Here is a 19147-nt window from a genome sequence, read left to right on the forward strand (position 1 = left end):
ATGTCTCGAAACTCCAGACGTCAGCCAAATGTAATTTTAAACAGAGAAGAGCGTCTCAGTGACGCGTGCACCACTATGCTCGCTAGTTGATTATAATTATTATAAGTGTTTTGAATTAAAAAAGTGCCAAACACTCACTGTTAGAGTAGGATAATGTCTCTGAATTCAGCGAATGTGTTTAAATACATGACATTGATTGGAAAGCTTAAGGTCTCTGCTAGAAAATAAAAACGACTACATTACTGATAATAATTATTACCTGCAGCATTCATTATCTATATCAACGTTATCGCTGTTTATTTGTATACTAGTCCCAAGTGACAAGTCTGTTAGGTTATCTAGTTATTAGTTTCACATACGTGAAAGTTGATTCACTCGATAAATAGTCTATGATTAACTATGGTCACTTTTGTTTAGATAACAGGCAGAATATACTTGAAACCCATAAGGTTATAGTATTTTCATATGTGGCAGCGAGTACAGCGAACAGGATGGGTTCGCAAAGGTGTGAAAAGACCAGAAAGTGTCGCAGACCACATGTACCGCATGGCAATGATGGCGATGTTGGCGCCTCCTGGGTTGGACGTAAATAAGTAAGTTTACAATTAGCTACTTTGAGAAAAAAAAATTCACAAAGGCTTTCATGCTGGCATACATGTAGACTTCAGTGTACCAAAGTATATATATATATTTGTTTACTTCATTTTATCTGACTATGATGATACTGTAATGTCAGTATAGGTATAACTGTTATTGTCTTTTCTCCCATGTGTTAGTAAGGCAAATAAAAGATTTAAAAAAAATGTAAGATCAAGGAAACATGTTTTTTGACAGATGCATCAAGATGGCCTTAGTTCATGACATGGCAGAATGCATTGTGGGGGATCTGACACCTCATGATAGCATAACCAAGGAAGAAAAGCACAAAGCTGAAGAGGTTGCTAATGTTTTGCTTTCTTGTCATTCAGAAAAATTAAGCTAAGTGTGTACATCAGTCTACATGCACAAGTTTGTTGCTTATGAACAGCAAGCTAAAGGTATGCCATCTTTCTCAGAAAACAGCTGTGAGGAAGTGAGGTGGAAGAGAAGGGGTATTGGTATTTGACTCTGAGCAAGCAACTAAGGCTATATCATGGCAAAGCAGCCATTTCTGTACAGTATATGCCACATTCAAAGCAAAGAAAGAAGTGTGCCTGAGACAAGCTGTGAACAAACTCTGATGGCCAATTCTTATAGTATTGGTGACAGGCACTGTCACCCCACCAGACTTCCCTGAAAGCAGGTGTGGGTCAATGTGCAGGAAGTAATAAATACAAATAAGCTGGTTAACATATCTACAGCATTTTGAAAATACCTCTCATGCTTTTCCTTTTGTAGCAACTTGAACTGACTATCAACATATTTCTATTTCTTTACATACTACACACACACATATATATATATACACTTGTTGTTATGAATGCACAGTACATTTTCTGGCTGTTTTCTTTATTGGTCAAAAGAATTGCTGGGAGTCAAGTAATAGAGCTGTTTTTTACAGTTTTATTTACAGGCCATAGGTTTAGAAAATGCTTTACCACTGTGAACAAAGGATTAAAAAAAAAGCGTGTGTAGTAAATTGTATAGGTGTGGGATGTGACTTTATTTTGTTTAGTTTATTACTTATTACAGCTTCCAGCAAAGGACATTTTTTAAAAATCTGAACAGAAAATGTGAACAGAAGTAGACAGAAAAGATATATAGTAAAAGAACAAAGTAATTTTGTTTTTGTTAAAAGGCAGCAATGAAAGAAATGTGCACACTTGTAGGAGACGGAACTGGTGACCAGCTCCTGGCATTATGGCAGGTTTGTTACAACACTTCTTTTGCATGTGTGTATGCCTCTGTTTATGTGTAACCATGTGTACACAGCATTCATGCACATGCATGTGTGAGAGAAAGAGTGGGAGGAAAAGGCAATGTATACAAAGTGGCAGTTTTGTAATATGTAGACATTATATTCCTTTTCACTGATTTCCAGGACTATGAAGAACAGGTTTCAGAAGAGGCAAAATTTGTGAAAGATCTGGACAAACTGGACATGGTGATGCAGGCCTATGAATATGAACAGCTAGAGGAACGACCAAAATTTCTTCAAGAGTTCTTTGACTCCACAGAAGGTGAGGACAGGCTTTATTTTTTCTTGAAAGTGTTAGAGAAGTACTCATTTGATGTTTTCCCAGTGCTATTTAAAAAAAAGTATGGCAAATCCATTATGGAGGTTTTGTGCAATTGTTTACTCACTTATGCTTGTTGTTAAGGGAGATTTTCTGTAAGAAGTTATCACATGCTTTATAGGTGTCAATGATGGATGGCAATGTTAAACACTTGCACCAATCCAATTTTGAAAAATAATAGGAATTTTAATCTAAGATGATTGAAATTAGACCGGAAGTTGGCTTACCAATTTACTTAATAATTTGTATGTAAAAGTACTCATTTGCCATAAATTTCTGACTATAAGCCACAATATTTCCCTCCGGTTTTAAACCCTGCGGCTTATACAGTGATGCGGCTTGTTTGCAGATTTTTTAGATTACTATTAATTTTTCGATGAGCTTTGTGTTAATTTGTTAATTGTTAACTGTTCACATTCTTAAATTAAAGCTGCATACAATTGAAGCATTCAGATCAGTTGCTGGACCACACACCCTTATCATGCTGATAACAAGACGATATGGCTGTGATGTAACTTTAAAGTTGTATTTATCTCCAGCTTATAAACCAGTTCAGCTTGTGTAAAATGTAGAGTTTAAAAAAAAATTAATGGCTGTGACTTATATACAGGTGTGCTCAACAAGTAAGCTTAATAAGAAATAATGTTCTTTACAAGATAGATTCTCTACTTTTCTTTTTTGTATTTTGTGGTGTTTACTGGCATATTGGTTTTGCCGTTTCTTCATACTCTTAGGAAAGTTTGTCACAGACACTGGGTGTGCCTGGAAGGAGCATCTGGATGCCTTACGAAAAAATAATGTGCAAAATTTGTTCAGTGATACAGAACTTCCTAACCAGAAGACGTGAGTTGCTGTGACTCTTTGTGACATTTCATGGGCATTCACCTGTAAATCAGCCATACTGATGAGGGAAGGATTAAATCATAACTTGCACAACTTGATGTTGGGCTAATGGAGCAGTGTCTTTTTCTTATGACTTGACATGTATTAGCAGCTTGTGTGTGACTGGTTTTTTAGAGCCTCTGCTGAGACAAAAAATGCTCTGGTTGCGAAATAAATGATTACTAGAAACCAAAGGGGAGACAATTTAGGGGTCAATCTTTACCAGTGGAATTTAAACACAAGGCAATAACAGGCATTATGCCATACATTTGTATATTACTTTTGTTTTTAATTTTAGATGTTTTTTAAAGCAGTTTAAATACAGTTTTATCACCACAGTTAACCTGAAGGTACTTGCATCCACTGCTGATGTTTTATTTAAAATAGCTAGATTTTAGAAATTGACACAGATGAACAAGATGACTCATCTATTGTAGTTCTTCATCTTGGGCATGATAACTCAGAGACCTTGCACATGGATAATGGTTGAAGTGTAAAACTTAATCATGTACATGTTGTTGGCCACATTAAACCAAACTGACTTTGGGGGGAAAAATATTGTGTCATTACTATGTATCATTACACTACAGGTGCAGAGAATTTTTGCTGATCATCTTGAAACAAAAATACATTTAAGTGCTAAGGGCAGGAGCTGAATGAAGAAGCGCTGTTTGTCCAAGTTACTAAGCTAATTATTTTAAAGATCAAATTGAAGAATCAAAGCCTTTTTGTAGTAAACATGGAATGTGAAGCATAAATTTTGGGTTGTCTAGTTAATATTCATCTGCACTCTGTCAGCAAGTTGTTTGGTCCTGTTAAAATAAATCTGAGTTCTGGACAACACCCACAGTGACTTTATGTTATATTGAGAAACAAGGAGTGGAAGCGTTTGTAACCTTTTTTAAAAACAAAGATTTAAACCTGTTCTAATCCTACCCAACAAACTTCCCTTTCTTCCCACATATTTTTACTCACTTTGGCATTAGCCCCAATTGGTACTTGTGCTTAACTATATCTGGGTTCAAATTGGGTGTTGTTTTTACAAAAAAGTCCAAGCCCAAGTAACACTTGAAGTTGTTTTCACATTAAGTTCTGAGTGGAGTAATGTCTGGGATTTAGGGAAGTTGCATAAATCATTTTAAGGACATCTGTCATTTTTGTTTTCATCATTTGTATCGTATTAGCCAATGTCAAATTGAAACTCAATAACAAAAGATGCTGCTATACACTCAAGTTTTATTTGTCTACATCAACTTCAACATCCAACATTTTTATCAAGTTCTCTGAATGCACCCATCTGAATAACAAAGCAAGCATATGCTGTGTAATACCTAAAAGTGTGTAAAAGCAAATGTCCAACTTTCTCAAAGCTTTGGGGCTGGCAACAAAATGTCCCTGTTTATCTGGTTATTCCCTTTTTAAAAGAGACAAGATAACCCCTGTATCATGTTCGAACCTCTGCTGATTGACTTTATTTTCCTGCTTTGGGACACTTAGTATGATATTGTTCTTATCCTACCTACAGAGAGAAAAGTTTTGCTTTTTGCTCTTCTCTATAAGGCAGCATAAGTCAAGCAAAGGCTGATTTGTGTACCAAGTGCATCAAAGTACAAGAGCAAAGTACAAAGAATTTGGACATTAACTAAACAAAAAAGAGTCCAAACATTATAAGCTGGTTTGCAGTGTCTTCCTAAGAAATCACTATGTGGGCACAGACATGGCAGCAGCTACAAGAGGTAGAATCTCCTGGGTTTTGAGGCGCCAGTTGGGGATGGCCTTGGACACTCGGCACCAATGCTCCCCATGGTGAGGCTCTGCTGCCACACATCGTGTAGCAATGTCATCAGCACTTTTCTGCAAAGAATACAAATTCATTTGTGAGGCAGCATTCACACAAAGCGCTACAATGTTTAAATAGTACATTACCTGTTGAGACAGGCGACCAACAACCTAAATGTAGCTTTATTGCTCTTTAATATTTTAAAAATATTTTATTTAGTTATTTAAAATTATATTCTTACTTGGTCACCATGGAGTGTTTCAAACTTGTAAAATGCTGCCCAGGCATCACCAAGGTCAGGGTCAATCTTGACTGTGCGGTTGAACCAGTCTCGTGCTTTGCTAAGCTTTCGTTCTGACCAGAAGAGTCTGAGCAGATGAAATGATAATCCATCAATTACAAGTCTAAGTGTGCATGACCATAAGGCAAAGGATGCATTAAAATTTTCATTTTTGCATCTTTTTAAGTTGAGCATGTTAATTAAAAGTACACATGCATGTGCATGTGAACAAGCAGCATAAACACACATACACATGTTTATTTGAAGGTCAGAGTAGTACTACAATGTGATAATCTAAGTTCTACTTGTCATGTTTATAATTATAAAGAATAAAATAACACAAGCCAGATATGTTTCTGAGTGTTTACAATATTTATTTTTCTAACAAAAATGCACAACTGTCTTAAAAACATCGATTACGTAATTGATGTAAGAGTGTCACATACTTGGATGCCGCCAAGAGAACATGTGGATCATGCTCACACTTGCGAAGAGCATCGACTGACTTTGTCTTACGCTGTGGTCTAGGTTCCATGAAGATAGCTTCAGCCCACAGTATACCTGAATTTGGGCACTCCTGTAATGCTGGTAAGAAAGGAAAAAGGCAGTTAAAGAAAACAAGAAACAGACAAGTAATGATAGTCACCCAAACATGAATAATAACTGAATAATGACCCATCAAGAAAAGCAAACTCTACTTTTCACCGTTTAAAATGTAATACAAATACCCACAATATTTCTCATCTATTGTAGCCTTTCTATTTACCTTTTGCCATGAGTGTCATAGCTATGTTTTTCAAACCAGCTCGATTCTCCACACGCACAGCTTCCATCCTGCATCATGCCAAAATATTATTTTAAATGTATATATTTGTACAACTCTCAAATGTAAATAAAAGAGTTAAGAAAGGAAGATACAAGAATTAAATAATTTTTAACCTTTTAAGACTTAAAGCTTACTCCTCTCCCTCAATTCTAAAAGCAATCATCACACATCATGAAAGAGATTTAGTCAGATGCTTAACTTTGCACTGCCTTGTAAAAGAAATAGCCTGATTCATTATGACAAGAAAAATAAATGTATTATCCTGATTTGCAATCTCCAATAAGCCACAAACCTTAATACATGTGCTCTATATAAAAGTATGCACTCACCAAATTTGCCTTTAGGTAACAAAGAAAAATCAAAATTGCATTAAAAATAAAGATAGTAATCAGAAAACAGGCTTTTATTTTTAACTTAGGCATGCAGTAAATCAGTTACCACAACTCTGGTGTCTTTGGGTTTTTTAGACGAGCTTTCTCAAGGATTGATCGTGCTCGTGTCAGCTGTCCAGCACGCTCCTCAAGACGACTCAAAAGTAGCCACAAAGGCCACGATGTAGGACACTTCTTCAGCTGGACATTATATTTGTAAAAAAATGTTACATGCATGCACAAATAATTTATGCATGATACTTAGGTTCTTCCAACATGAAGTAAACATTTGATGTGCCTATTATACATAACACCTGGATTCTAAAACTGTATCAGTGTACCATTCTCCTCTTATTGTTTTGTAAAATCATTCCTGCTCTCACTGAGAAAATCTGAATGTATTTAATAATATGCATGTTGTTGGTCACTGAATTTGTAGGGGTTTTTTTTTTTTTGGTACAACATAATGGAAAAAAGAAGTAAATAAAACACAAGTCACTCCAAAATATTTGTTTAATTTGTTAACAGATTTTCAGATTAACTCTGTTCAAATGCACATTTCTGGCAGGATGCAATACTTACCCCCTGATTGTAAGCATTCCGTGCTGTATCCAGGTTTCCACGCTGTTCCTCAATCTGACCACGCATCATAGACAACTGTAGGCAAAATGATTGTCACATCCTCATCATCACTATGACTAGCACTCCCTACTGTCATCATTCACTGACAAGCAAATGGTGAGTCATTAACATTTCAAATTCCTTCTTCTGCATACTAAGTCAATTACCGATTGTAAACAAAATGAATTATAATATCTAAAAACACAAGCAAGCACAAACAGCTAAGATACTTATGAATTTAGGCAGAAATTGCAAGATATAACAAGTAGTGCGCACAAGTAGAACAGCTTGGTGCAGCACATGCAGAGATTGGGGGAGTACTGGGTTTTTTTCTGCCAAACCAGCAACAAAGGCTATATCATAACAAAACAGCCAGCCCCGTAAACAGATACCACAGGAAGAGAAAGAACAGCGTGCCCAAGACAAGAGTTGAACCCAGGACAACTGTATTGGTGGCAGACGCTAACCATTATGTTACCAGACCGCATATGCAGAGATAAGGAGCGTAGACTGGGAAAATGAATAAAATAACTATAAAGCAGAATCCTGCACTGACCTTCGGGAAGTCTGGGTAATGTTTGACGGCTTCATCTAGCAACATCAGGGCATTGTCCACCTCGCCTAGGCACCATTCCAGCTTTACTGACTTCATGAAAACCTGATTTCAGCATAGCAACAGCATTATTTAAGGTTTTAATCTACATTTTCTTTTCAAAACCAAATGATTTTTTTACTAAAAGGTATAAACAATACTGATTCTCACATAACCTGTCCCTATGCTCCATGATAAAACATTCAACTGTATGCCCAATCACTTCATCACACAGCTACAAATATTTGTCTATCCTGATAAGACATCATATGCAATTGAAGGTTTTCATTCTTTAACTCCTGCAGCCATCTCACAACTGAAACTAAAAAAATACAACGCAGTCAAAAACGTTCAACTCTTAAAAAAAAAAAGGTATTTATGGACAAGGGAAGTAACTGTCAATTGACATGTCAAATCATTTTTCCGCAGTCACCTCCCTTTAATAATAATATAATGTAGAGACTGATTCTTGTTAGTCTGGAGAAGGGAGAAAGGGAGAATACTGCTACCTACCCTTGCAGTGGGTGCAGAATTACGAGCTTTGTGCAATAGTCTTCGCGCACGCTCAAACTCATTGTTCTCACTTTCCAGCTTGACGGCAGCCAGCCAGATCTCCTCACTGTTTGGATTAGCCTGGAATGCAAGTGCAAGGATGCTTCGGGCTGCAGGAACATCACCCTAAAAGAAAGGACACAGAGCTCAGTCAAGTGCAATATTTTTGTGATGGCCAACTAAAAAAAAACTATGCTCTCAGATACATGATCTCCCTCCTCTTTAATGCACACATTGCAAAGAAAGCAAATACAACTACAAGCAAAAGAAGGCAAAGCATAAACTTACAGCCAACCATTTGGACTTTGCACCCATCAGCCACAGCACCTCAGCTTTAGGACAATGAGCAACTGCTCGCTGCAGTAAGGACTCAAGAGACTCCCTGCAAAGCACAGTCGCTCTTGAGCTCAAGCATGAAGAACACATTGTATAGACTGAAGGAAGGCAAAATGTGGATATCTGAACCATGTTTTTGGAATTGTTTTGGATGACGTATTCTGTGAATCACAGCAGCATATTAAAAATGAACTGTTCTGTCATATTTGCAGTAGGATTGCACAATGTCATGGGTGAACTTTGATACTGTTTTCATAAGTTTATTTTTTTAAACTGTAAATAGAACAATGAACATATGAGGAAAAAATATCAATTCATCAATCAATGACAGAGGATGGTTTAAGGTTGTACGGGTGGGCAGATGTTTGCATCTTTACATTCTGTACCCACCTTGTACCGTGGTTCTTTTCAAAGTGTGCTGCTCGTAACCAGATGCTCTTCTTGCTGGGGAAAACAGTGAGGGCATAGGCGTAGACAGCACGGGCACACTCATATGCCCCATGTGCTGCGCACTGAAGCAATTAAAAAAAAAAAGAAAAAACAACCAGAAACTCATTTTATTCATCAGGTCATTACCGATTTGTTTTCTTAATGGATGCTATAAAGACATGAAATAACATTTGGTGGACCTCTGTGGCTATCTGACAAGACACCAAATTTCATGTGGCAATTAAATGCTGTGCCAAGGAACATATCATTTTCAAAACTAGCTCTTCTTGAATGCCTGTATGTCCTTCGCGAAAACACATGTTGAGAAATCACGCTGTTAAAAACTGGCCACTAACCATCTCTAGCATCTGCTTAATCTCAACAAATGAGCCAAAGTGTGACACAAAAATTGTTACAATGAAACTGAAATGTAAAAGCAGTCTTCTAGCTCTACATTAAATTATTTGGAACTAATATGTTAAATACAGTGATTTGCTTCTTACAGCATCTGCATCTGCCATCCATGTGTGCTTTTTGTCTTCCTCTTCCACCCCAATGCTGATGACAGCTCGGCTGTAAACCACATGATGGAAGCAAATGTTAGCATACCATATAGATGTAATCCTTCTAAGTTCCTTCATTCACCTTTAGGTCTTCAACAATAAACTTGTCCCTTTGCCTAACTGGCTGGAGGGGGCTGTTTTTGGTCACATTTTTGTCTCATCTGATGGTGATTGTTTTTGATGTGCCTGCCACCATGTGTTTGGAATGTGGCGCTCCTTCTGTTTTGGTGGCTTTCATTCCTTTTTGACAGAAAATCTTCACAATCGAGGTAGTGCTGTCTGTAAGGATGTGCTCTTGCAACTGAGTTTATGGATTTGTCTTTCTGCTTGTATGCTATAACAGCTGCTGTTTTATGATGTCGGTAGACACTATTCTTCGACATGGAGTGCACAGTCTGATACACATCTATATCATTTGCTATGTCTTCACCATATTTTGACTTATTACCATGCTGCTCAGTCTTTACCCTTGATTTTCATTTGTTATTGTTGGCTGTGGCTTTTGTGAAGTACCTTGAGCTTGCCCATAAGGCTGGGATATGGTAGTATATATGCAAACTTTATTATTATTACTTTTTATTAAATAGTTGTTAGATGCACATTTTTAATCAAAGAAGCTGGTTATGAATTTTTTTTTCACATATTGGCTGTTTCCTTCCAACTACACAGACTGTTTGGTTAAATTCCTGTCATCAATACTTTTCCCCATACTCTTTGAAAAAAAAAGGTTGAGCCTATGCGTGTGGTGAGTACTCCCTGTCCTGGTACCACAAGGTGTTAGAAAAGAATTAACTGATAATGTAGTACAACATGCTTCTTAAACATGTCATCATGTTAAGAGTAAAAAAAGAAAAGCTTTGACTATCTTGAAGACTTCCCTTAAAACTATTCTTTCTTGATCTTTTCTCTTAGTTCTCTCTCTTTCTTACATGATTGCCTGACAAGTATGAAGGCTGCCACTGCGCTCACAGTCCTCCGCATCCTTGATCCACTGCTCACGATTGATTTCCACCATGTTCATTCTCAGTGACGTTAGAGCTGAAATACAAGTTTTGAAAGCAAAATTTTCATGTATTTAGAGACAAAATTGTCAAACAGTATTCTCCCCAAACAGTCTGATGACATATTCTCCATTGGTTGTCAGCTAGCTTATATAAGAAAAAAAAGGTAATGGTTTCTTGGAGTAATCTGTAATCTTTATAGTCTTTCCTTCTTTCTGTTTTTGGCTTTCTCACATGACCATGAATTCACAATAACGAGGAATGGTACTAAAATGGACATGACTAAATGACTAGACATGCACATTCCTCCCTGCAAAGACTTTCTCACCTCTGTCAATAATTTTGTCCACCATGGGAATGTTACCATGTGCCTCTTCCAGTTTTGCTGCAGTAATCCAAATTTGCCTATCAGTAGGAATGTTCTCTCGTGCCCTGTTAAGAACTTTGCGGGCGTTCTCATAATTCTCAAGCCTAGCCAAGGCAAGCCACAGCTGTAGTCACAATAACAAAAAAGTGAAGAATATATGTGTCCAAGGGTATACTGGCAAATGTCATTCTTCACCTGTTAAGATAGCACTCAAAAAGAAGTAATCAGTAAAAACCACTAGATTCTCAAAGTTTTCAAACAACTGTTGCACACACTAGGAAACACAGCTGACACATAGTCATATGACATTGTGTGAAGCACGGCATTACATTAATAAGAGAAATTAAGAAAGTCTTTTTGTCTAACCTCAACGCTAGTGGGACAACACTCCACAGCACGACTCAGCATAATAAGAGCATCCTCCTCATCCTCCAGTTCTACAGCAGCCTTCCAAAGTCTGACAGAGTTTGGTATCTGCTCCAGAGCTAATAGTGTGCAATCAAATAAATGAATTAGAAAGATAGAAAGAAATCTACTTCAAAAGTCAAAAGAAAAGAAGCATGAAGTGGACAGTACTGGCAAAGCACTCTTATAAAACAGCAAAAAAAAAAAAAAAAAAATCACAAAAAATATTGTAAAAAAAAAAAATTAATAATGATAAAAAAGTTGATTTGTAAAGCACTTATCCCCATTGAATGCAGGCTCAAAGCACTTTACTAAAGAGGAAAAAAACCCCAAAAACATAATAAAAATGGATGCTGGTCTCATAAACAATAAGTTTCAGTGTTCTTATTAATAAGAAATTTCTAAAATCTAATTTAAAATTCTAAAAATTTAAATTAAAAAAAATAGAAAATAAAAAGACTGAAAAATAAAAAGCAAAGCAGTAAATAGAATTCTGAAGCATTACTTTCAGCTTAAATGCTCCTTTTCTTTTGTTTCAGTTTCTTTTCCTCTACTTCCACATTGTTAAATTTTCATGTGTGACAATTATTTTTTTATTGCTAGATGCCTGCATCACGATGACACATGCAAATATGAATGCACAAGCTGTAAACAGGATACAGGTAGTTGAATCCTTTATTTTTTTCAACATTGATATAGCAGCCCCATGCTTGACAATCCTTACCTTTGTGAAAAACTCGCTTCTGTGCTTTGATTTCTGTTTCTAGGTTTGCAGCTTTGATCCAGATACGAACAGATTGTGGCAAATGCCTGACAGCCTGTGCAACCACTGCTTTAGCCTGGTCCCCTGGCTGCAAACATGAAAATAGAACTGATAATTTTAAAGACCTACCAAGGTGCATTTTTTTTTCTGATGATTGCGTAAAGCTTGAAGCAAGATACTTCTCAAAATCTCAGATAATAAGCCCCTGCTGTCCTCAAGATACACATCTACAGACATCAGTATGCACAGAAAGAGGTCAAACTTATGATATCATGTTTCTCTACAGATATTTATACAGGGAAGCAAAAGAAATAGTAAACATCAATTCTGTCAACTATAACATAAGATGACATTTTATTTATCCCTGAAGACCATTCGGCGGGGCAGTCCGATACAAAAGCACAAAACAATATCAAAACCTATTCTTATCTTCCAAACAGACTCATGCATTCATGTTTCAGAATGAAGGACAGAATGTTGGTCCTGCATGCAGATACACAGAATTGGTAGTCCGATGGGAGTGGAAAATTCTCCTTACAGGACATACCTATTGCCACAAAGGATTTCAGATATTTTCCAAAGTGTCTGATTGTTATAGAGTCTGAAGAGCAGCCTGGGCTGTCCCAGTGCCTTTGGAGCAGGTGGATACAACACAATATAAGCTTTTCTTGTCCTTCACACATAAACTGTTGTAAAAGCAGATAAACAAGAAGGACGGTATGCTCACTATGTACGATCTATAAAAGAACTGTTGAAATTGCTGGGATACAGAGAAAGACTTCAGCTTCCAGAGAAGAAAGAGGCACTGTTGAGCCTTCTTTCCAACAATTAGAAGCTTTGAAATCCCCGCCCAGTCTCCTATCGAAGATGGTGCCCAGGTTTTTAAAAGCAGGGACAATTTCTGCCTCCTTGTTGTGGACGACAAGATATGCAAGAGATACGCACCATAAGTCGAGCAGCCTCCAGCCACATGTCCTCGGACTTGGGACACTCCTCACACCCTTTCATGATCAGATTACGAGCTGCCTGCAGCTTTCCTGTCACCTCTTCTAATCGTGCTGAGGCAATCCAGGCTATAGTGTAGAGAAAACACAAAAATTATTTAAAAATCTACTGTTCTTCACCGAAAAAAAAGTATTTTGTCAATTATTCTTAAAACTATCTCTATTAAGTCATTAAGAAAACCCATCTTACAGCCAGCCCAAATAGTAAAGAATACTCAGTATTTATTCAAGAAATGAAAGGTAGGCAAACCATTTGGCTCATCATAAATTTATGCCATATGTAAAAATCAGTACCTGGAGGATGTTTAGGGTTTGTCTCACGAACAGATTTCAGTAGTAGACGTGCTTTTTTAACATCATTGATATCTCCCCCATGTGAGGGCAGCATAGATTGCAAGTCAGTGAGGTAGCCCTTAGGGTCAACCACGGTCTGGCCACTGACTGAATCTGACACCTGAAAAAATGACCAAAATCATCATTATCATTGCCATCATCATCAGTCATCAATAGTCATCATTATTATCATTACCAAAATCCATAAAACAAACAAAGATTGACCCATTACCTGTGTAAGTTTGATGTCCATCAGCGTGTTTCTAGCCTGTCCAATTTTCTTCATATCGATATCTCCCATAGGTGTAGCTGAACCAATAGGAGTGATTGACCCAAATGGCGTAGTTAACCCTCCAAATTTCTGTAAAAGCAGAAACATGTCTCCTTTTAACCAAAAAAACCCGGAACAACAAACCAACAATAAAATCATTTGCTCTTAGAAGATTAGTCTTACCAATATAAAAAGATAAAAATAATAACCCAATTTTAGTCATATTTTGGATATACATATAAGTTTATTTTGTTTTTTAACAAAGCTCAGCAAAAGACACATTTTAACAATGATATCAAGTTGTATTAGAAAAACAAAAATGGCAAAAGCTGTGCTCCCTTTTATTTTATTTAAACTCAGCTGGATACTTCCACTTTTTTCCAGTCACGCCATCTATTTGCTCTCCTCTTTATTGACTGTAGAATAAACTGGAAAATGAAACAACAGCCACTGTCTGCATTTACTCTCTTAACTGCATGTCTTACCTGCTCTTGTTCTGACACAGCAGAATTGACACTGCCAGATGCAGCAGCACGTGCTAGCACACTATCTGGGACTGGAGTGAACCTATAACACATGCATTTCTTTTTTCAACACGTTCTCCATCACTTCAAAAGTCAGCTATTAACTCTCACAGTTTATTGGAACAACAGTCAAAAACACCATCTGCATGGTACATGAAACTACCAACTGTAAAAAGTTAACAAGGATAAGCTTGTTTTGTGCAGGCAGAACTCAAGGGATGATTTTAAAGTTACTAGTAAAGGCAAATTTATGTCTCAGTCATGGTTATGCTATCTTTGGACTTCTAGAATATGTTGCACAACAACAGAACAAAGGGAAGGTGGGGGGAGAAAATGAACTGATCCACATAGAAGCATCTTGCTAAATTAGTTGGCTCTATTCCTTTTTGAAATACTTGCCATTTTAATAAAATAAATAAAAGTATTTTTCAACATTAAAATATATATAGAAATGTAAAAGATTTCCAAGATATTTTGCAGCATCAATTTGGTTTTGGTGTGCTGAGCTTAACTTTTTCTAGTACAGAAAAAAAAACAGTTAACAGCAAGAGCAGGAGGTACCAGGGTAAAATTTTATACAGGCAGAATAAAATGTTCTACATTTATCGTAAAATGTTATACAAGTAATGAAGTATGTTATACATAAAATATAAAATGTAATCATGTGAACACTTTTACTTTTTTTAACGCTGATTAAAGAATGTAGTTATTATCATGTCTCACTTTTCTGCACGGCCAACACGTTGTTTGCGATTACGAGCATCTCCAACTTCTGGGAGATTGTTCCAATCATCAACACTGACGCTGGCCAGGTCTCGCTGTGGACATTTATCCATACAACAATTTAAGTAGCTGTAAATAGTCAGAAGGAGTTTACAGTTTCTGCTGACATGCACAGAGTATGCTAAAAAGTAAAATGGTGAGAGGGGTGCAGGCATACAAGTCTGCTGTTAAAAGGGACAGAATCTTATTTATTCACCTGTTCAAAGCAGAATATGTCATAAGACATGCCTAACTGTTGAATACATTATTATTCATGCTAATAAATCAGGAACCACTAATTGGTAGTTTATGGTATTGCACAAGGTGCAGACGTAACAGGTAAAATGCAAGATGCACGTGGAAATGTAGAAGATTTGAAATTTTAGAACATCTACACTAACCTTTTGTCTCAAGTTATTAATTATTTCTTTGCAGTTTGGAAAGGTCTTGTAAATAGTATTAGGTGGTAAGTAAGGAAGAAAACTTATAATTCACCTTTAAATCTGAGAACTGCTGTTGGATTTTGGGGCGTTCCTGACGGAACTTTTCGATATCCCTTTTCAGCTTTTCTTCACGTCGTTCCTTGCGTTTCTCATCCATTCGTTTATCAATGGCCTCATAGATAGCATCTGCTTCCTCATCATCTTTGTCATAGGGATCCTTGCTGCAAAGGCTGCCACCGTAGCCAGAAAACTGAAAAGAAAAATGCATTTCAGAGCATCTCTAGGACATTCTGCTTCCTCTGAGAATGACATCATCTGCAGTATGCATTTCTGAGGAAGGAGCTGCCAGAAAAGAGATTACATGTCTTGACTCCTGACTAATACAGGGATTAATAAGGAGATCACTTTTAGCACTTTCTCTAACCAATAAGTACAGATCTTTGCATTTGTTTTCCTGCATGGAATTTGAAATGTACACTCATGCTGGCCTAGGAGACAGCTGGTCCCCCTGTACTGTAAATAGATAAAATGGAAATAGAACCTTAATGTTATAGGGTGTAAAATTACTTTCAGGGATAAAACACTTGAACCATTTTCTGCATTCACTATGCCTCTCACCTCGTCATAGTTTGCATCATTCAAATCTTCATCATCTTCCTCTTCTTTCTGTTTTGCTTTCTTGTTTGGTGGTGCATGACGATCTTCCCTATATAAAAAAAATCAAAACATAAACATATATAAATGATATAAAAGGAATAAAGACCATTCAAAACAAAATGCTGAAAACTGAAACATCGCTATTTTAGATGAATATAATAAACATTTGTTAACTACCATAACCAACATAAGCAGCACAGTGATTTGTTGTGATATTTTATAGTATTTTGATATTGACTCATTAATGTACTGTAGAAAAAATGAGGACATTTTAGCATGTTTATTTGTATGATTGCCTATGGTGATGGCCTTCACTGTCACAAGGTATCAGACCTATTTTCCTTTATAGATTGTAAAGTGCTTTGAGTTCGGAGAAATGTGCTATATAAATATCCTTATTACATTTCTTTGAACTGAAGACATGTAAAAAATAAATTATATATTGCTATAATAAATTACATAATTACTGTAAAAGTCAGTTCATAAGTACTCACGGTATATCATCAGCATCTCTGGCAGGTCCAATATCTGACCGTGTGGTGAAGCCTGTGGCTCTGAGGAAAATATTTTATCATATTATGCATATATAATGATGATTATTAGATCATGCAGATACATTGATAATAATGTTGATTATCTTAAAAATTTTATGAAATCTCAACTGTACCATCTTAAGGTCAGTATGTAGTAAAACAGATCACTAAATAACTATCTAGTATTCTGAGTTAACATAAAAAAAACAATTCTCCATTTAAAATTTACTTCAAAAAATAAAAAAATATTAAAATGATATTTAAAAAAATAGGACTACAAAACTTTAATAACAAAAATATAAGGCATGAGTTTACTTTTTAAACTACCACTTCAGATAAGTTGGCTAAGGCAAACAACAAAAAAAAAGTGCAATGCTGTTTTAGTTACAAATACAGATGTATAAAGGTCACAATTAAAAAATGAGATGATAATGAATTTAAACAATTTATTCCATTTAAGAGGTATCCAGATATAAGACCACGGCATTTACTGTTTGTTCTAAAACAGTTTAATCACTTTTTTAATCATCATTATCATGTCAGTCACACTATTATACTATAACAAATACTTAATATTATTATACCAATTATAAACTATAAACAGTTCCATCCATTTAAAATATAACTAACTTATTACCCGTGTTCCATATAATTTTGTACTACGATGGTTATCGTTTGATTTGCAAGAAACATTGCTCAAAAGTATTAATTTTCAGTGCAAGTGATATGTTGCAAATTTGTACATAATAATAGTTATCTTGAAAAGCAATAACACATCGCAATTTTAATTTTAAAAATTAAATTGTAAGTACCCTCTTCCAAGACCAGGAACATAACCTAGTGGAGCTGGAAGACCTATGAAGGTCTTCTTTCTCCTGCTGACCAAAGACTGAACAGACATGGTTTAACTTAGGCTTTCAACAACTCCACCAACTGTCGCCATTGACAGGAAGTTGAAATAGAGTTACCATCTCTTGCGGTTAGCAGCTTGCGGCGTCTCTAGGAAAAGAAGAGCTGCTGATAATTTGAGTTCATTTCAAGTTTTTTAAGTTCGCATTGTTGCACAAAAAAAGACACTTTTTCTTTCCTAACTGCATCCGCGTTCAAAGCCTTCAAATCCAGCCTCAAATCAATGACTGGTTGGTTTTTGGGTCATTTGTAGTCTTTAACGTCAAGGGGAGCTAAATGCTCATTTCTTTAGCTGAGCATAGGAGTTGCCTCTCTTTGACCATCAACTTAGTAACTTCGGTATCTGGGAGAACTCTTTCTGTACCTATGAGATCGAAAATATTATCATTGTTTGTTCATCTATATTCATCCTTGGAGGCTGCAATCCAATTCATTTTATGTATGCGATTCTATGGCTATAGAATTAATGTCGATATCATGGAAATAATATACAGTGATACCTCGGTTCTCGAACGCCTTGACTTTCGACCAAATCGGTATTCGACCAGGAAATTCGAGAAAATTTTGTTTTGGAATCCGAACAAATATTTGGAACTCGAACATCCGAACGTCCGAGATGAGCCGAGTTGAGCCGAATGGCGTTCATTGGGCCCAGCGCGCCTTGCTTGCGTCATCAGTGTGAGTGCAGAGAGAGAGAGAGTCATGAAATGTGTGCAAAATGGGCAGAAATCGCAAATTTTGTTGAACAACATCACCCTGATAAAGTGGTAGCAAATAGAGCAGTTAACATTTTTAATGACAATGTTATGTCCACTTTCCGCAAAATTTTGCAAAGGAGAAAAAAACAGCAAACAATTGACAAATTCTTCCGTAAAGAAATCAGACAAGCAACTGCAGAGCAAGATTCTGATTCTCCTCAGCAAAAGATACAGAGAACAGAAACACCCGAAGAGCAGTTACCCTCTGTTTTTATTGAAGAGGACTCCCCTTCAAAACAATAACCATACCCTCCTCCCTCCACATTCATTCCTCCTGCCATAAAGTTTGGTACAGGTAAAGTAAATGAAACACATTTACTGCACTGTACTGTACAGTACATTTGATTTATTTTTGTTTTGTTTTAATAAATACACTTTTATTTCTTATTTCTTGTTGAGACTCATGTTTTCTACATGGCTTTTAACGGAGACTTTTAGCAGACTGCTGAATTTACTGAAAGCAGCGAGACAAGCGCTTGCATAAGCTTGATTTTTCCGTATCTAAAACAATATACTCACGTTGACACACCCACACACACACTCACACACATTTGAATGTAAAACCAACATTTAAGGCACAAAAATTTACTTTAAGCTGGAACATTTCCCATAAAAGAAGAATGTTTTGAAAAAGATAAGAACATTCGTAGCAGAAGGCATCAAATAAATATTCCACACACATCTAATGAAGGCATAGAATTTATGGACACAAAACATCTTCTAGGCCTGTTTCATGCTTGTAGCTCCAAGTTGCTGAAGGAAGTTTCAAGTGGTAGTTGATGTGTGATGAAACCAGTTTCTTGCCATTAACAACCACATCATTGAAAATATTTGCCCTTTGTTGATATTTAATACTGCTCTCTCAATTACTACTACCGTTACTCTGCTTCGTCTCCATTGCTATTGCATCCTTACAGTCACACATACAAACACACTTGAAAGCTTGTATCAGTCCAGGATGCTCACTTT

General features: G+C 36.4%; 2 protein-coding genes across 2 annotated transcripts; one reads left to right on the plus strand and one right to left on the minus strand.

Moving 5' to 3' along the window:
• Window positions 1-47: 47 nt before the first annotated feature.
• On the plus strand, window positions 48-3945 carry LOC112563090 (HD domain-containing protein 2-like). Its single transcript, XM_025236820.1, has 6 exons — window positions 48-210; window positions 475-593; window positions 835-937; window positions 1778-1846; window positions 2021-2159; window positions 2951-3945. Exons 1-6 carry the CDS (start codon window positions 154-156, stop codon window positions 3061-3063), a joined length of 600 nt encoding a protein of 199 aa, XP_025092605.1. The 5' UTR covers window positions 48-153; the 3' UTR covers window positions 3064-3945.
• A 369-nt stretch (window positions 3946-4314) lies between these two features.
• LOC112562843 (pre-mRNA-processing factor 6-like) lies at window positions 4315-17481 on the minus strand. The gene is made up of 24 exons (XM_025236389.1): window positions 17324-17481; window positions 16473-16532; window positions 15940-16027; window positions 15374-15571; window positions 14840-14934; window positions 14078-14159; window positions 13554-13682; window positions 13283-13442; window positions 12930-13057; window positions 11946-12072; window positions 11183-11301; window positions 10778-10940; window positions 10378-10486; window positions 9389-9458; window positions 8847-8968; window positions 8409-8502; window positions 8082-8246; window positions 7533-7634; window positions 6938-7012; window positions 6423-6556; window positions 5925-5992; window positions 5605-5743; window positions 5120-5246; window positions 4315-4952 (listed from the first exon to the last, which is right to left on the minus strand). Exons 1-24 carry the CDS (start codon window positions 17410-17412, stop codon window positions 4800-4802), a joined length of 2796 nt encoding a protein of 931 aa, XP_025092174.1. The 5' UTR covers window positions 17413-17481; the 3' UTR covers window positions 4315-4799.
• Between the last annotated feature and the right edge of the window lie 1666 nt (window positions 17482-19147).

The sequence above is a fragment of the Pomacea canaliculata genome, linkage group LG4, assembly GCF_003073045.1.
Source record: "Pomacea canaliculata isolate SZHN2017 linkage group LG4, ASM307304v1, whole genome shotgun sequence".
Classification (NCBI taxonomy): Eukaryota; Metazoa; Mollusca; class Gastropoda; order Architaenioglossa; family Ampullariidae; genus Pomacea; species Pomacea canaliculata.

Coding starts and splice junctions, on each gene's coding strand:
- LOC112563090 (XM_025236820.1), top strand. CDS start 154: ATGTCTCTGAATTCAGCGAATGTGTTTAAATACATGACATTGATTGGA. Junction 211..474: donor CATTGATTGGAAAGCTTAAG/GTCTCTGCTAGA, acceptor CATATGTGGCAG/CGAGTACAGCGAACAGGATG. Junction 1,847..2,020: donor AGCTCCTGGCATTATGGCAG/GTTTGTTACAAC, acceptor ACTGATTTCCAG/GACTATGAAGAACAGGTTTC.
- LOC112562843 (XM_025236389.1), bottom strand. CDS start 17,412: ATGTCTGTTCAGTCTTTGGTCAGCAGGAGAAAGAAGACCTTCATAGGT. Junction 9,459..10,377: donor CATACTTGTCAGGCAATCAT/GTAAGAAAGAGA, acceptor TGTGGTTTACAG/CCGAGCTGTCATCAGCATTG. Junction 5,993..6,422: donor CCAAAGACACCAGAGTTGTG/GTAACTGATTTA, acceptor GGCATGATGCAG/GATGGAAGCTGTGCGTGTGG.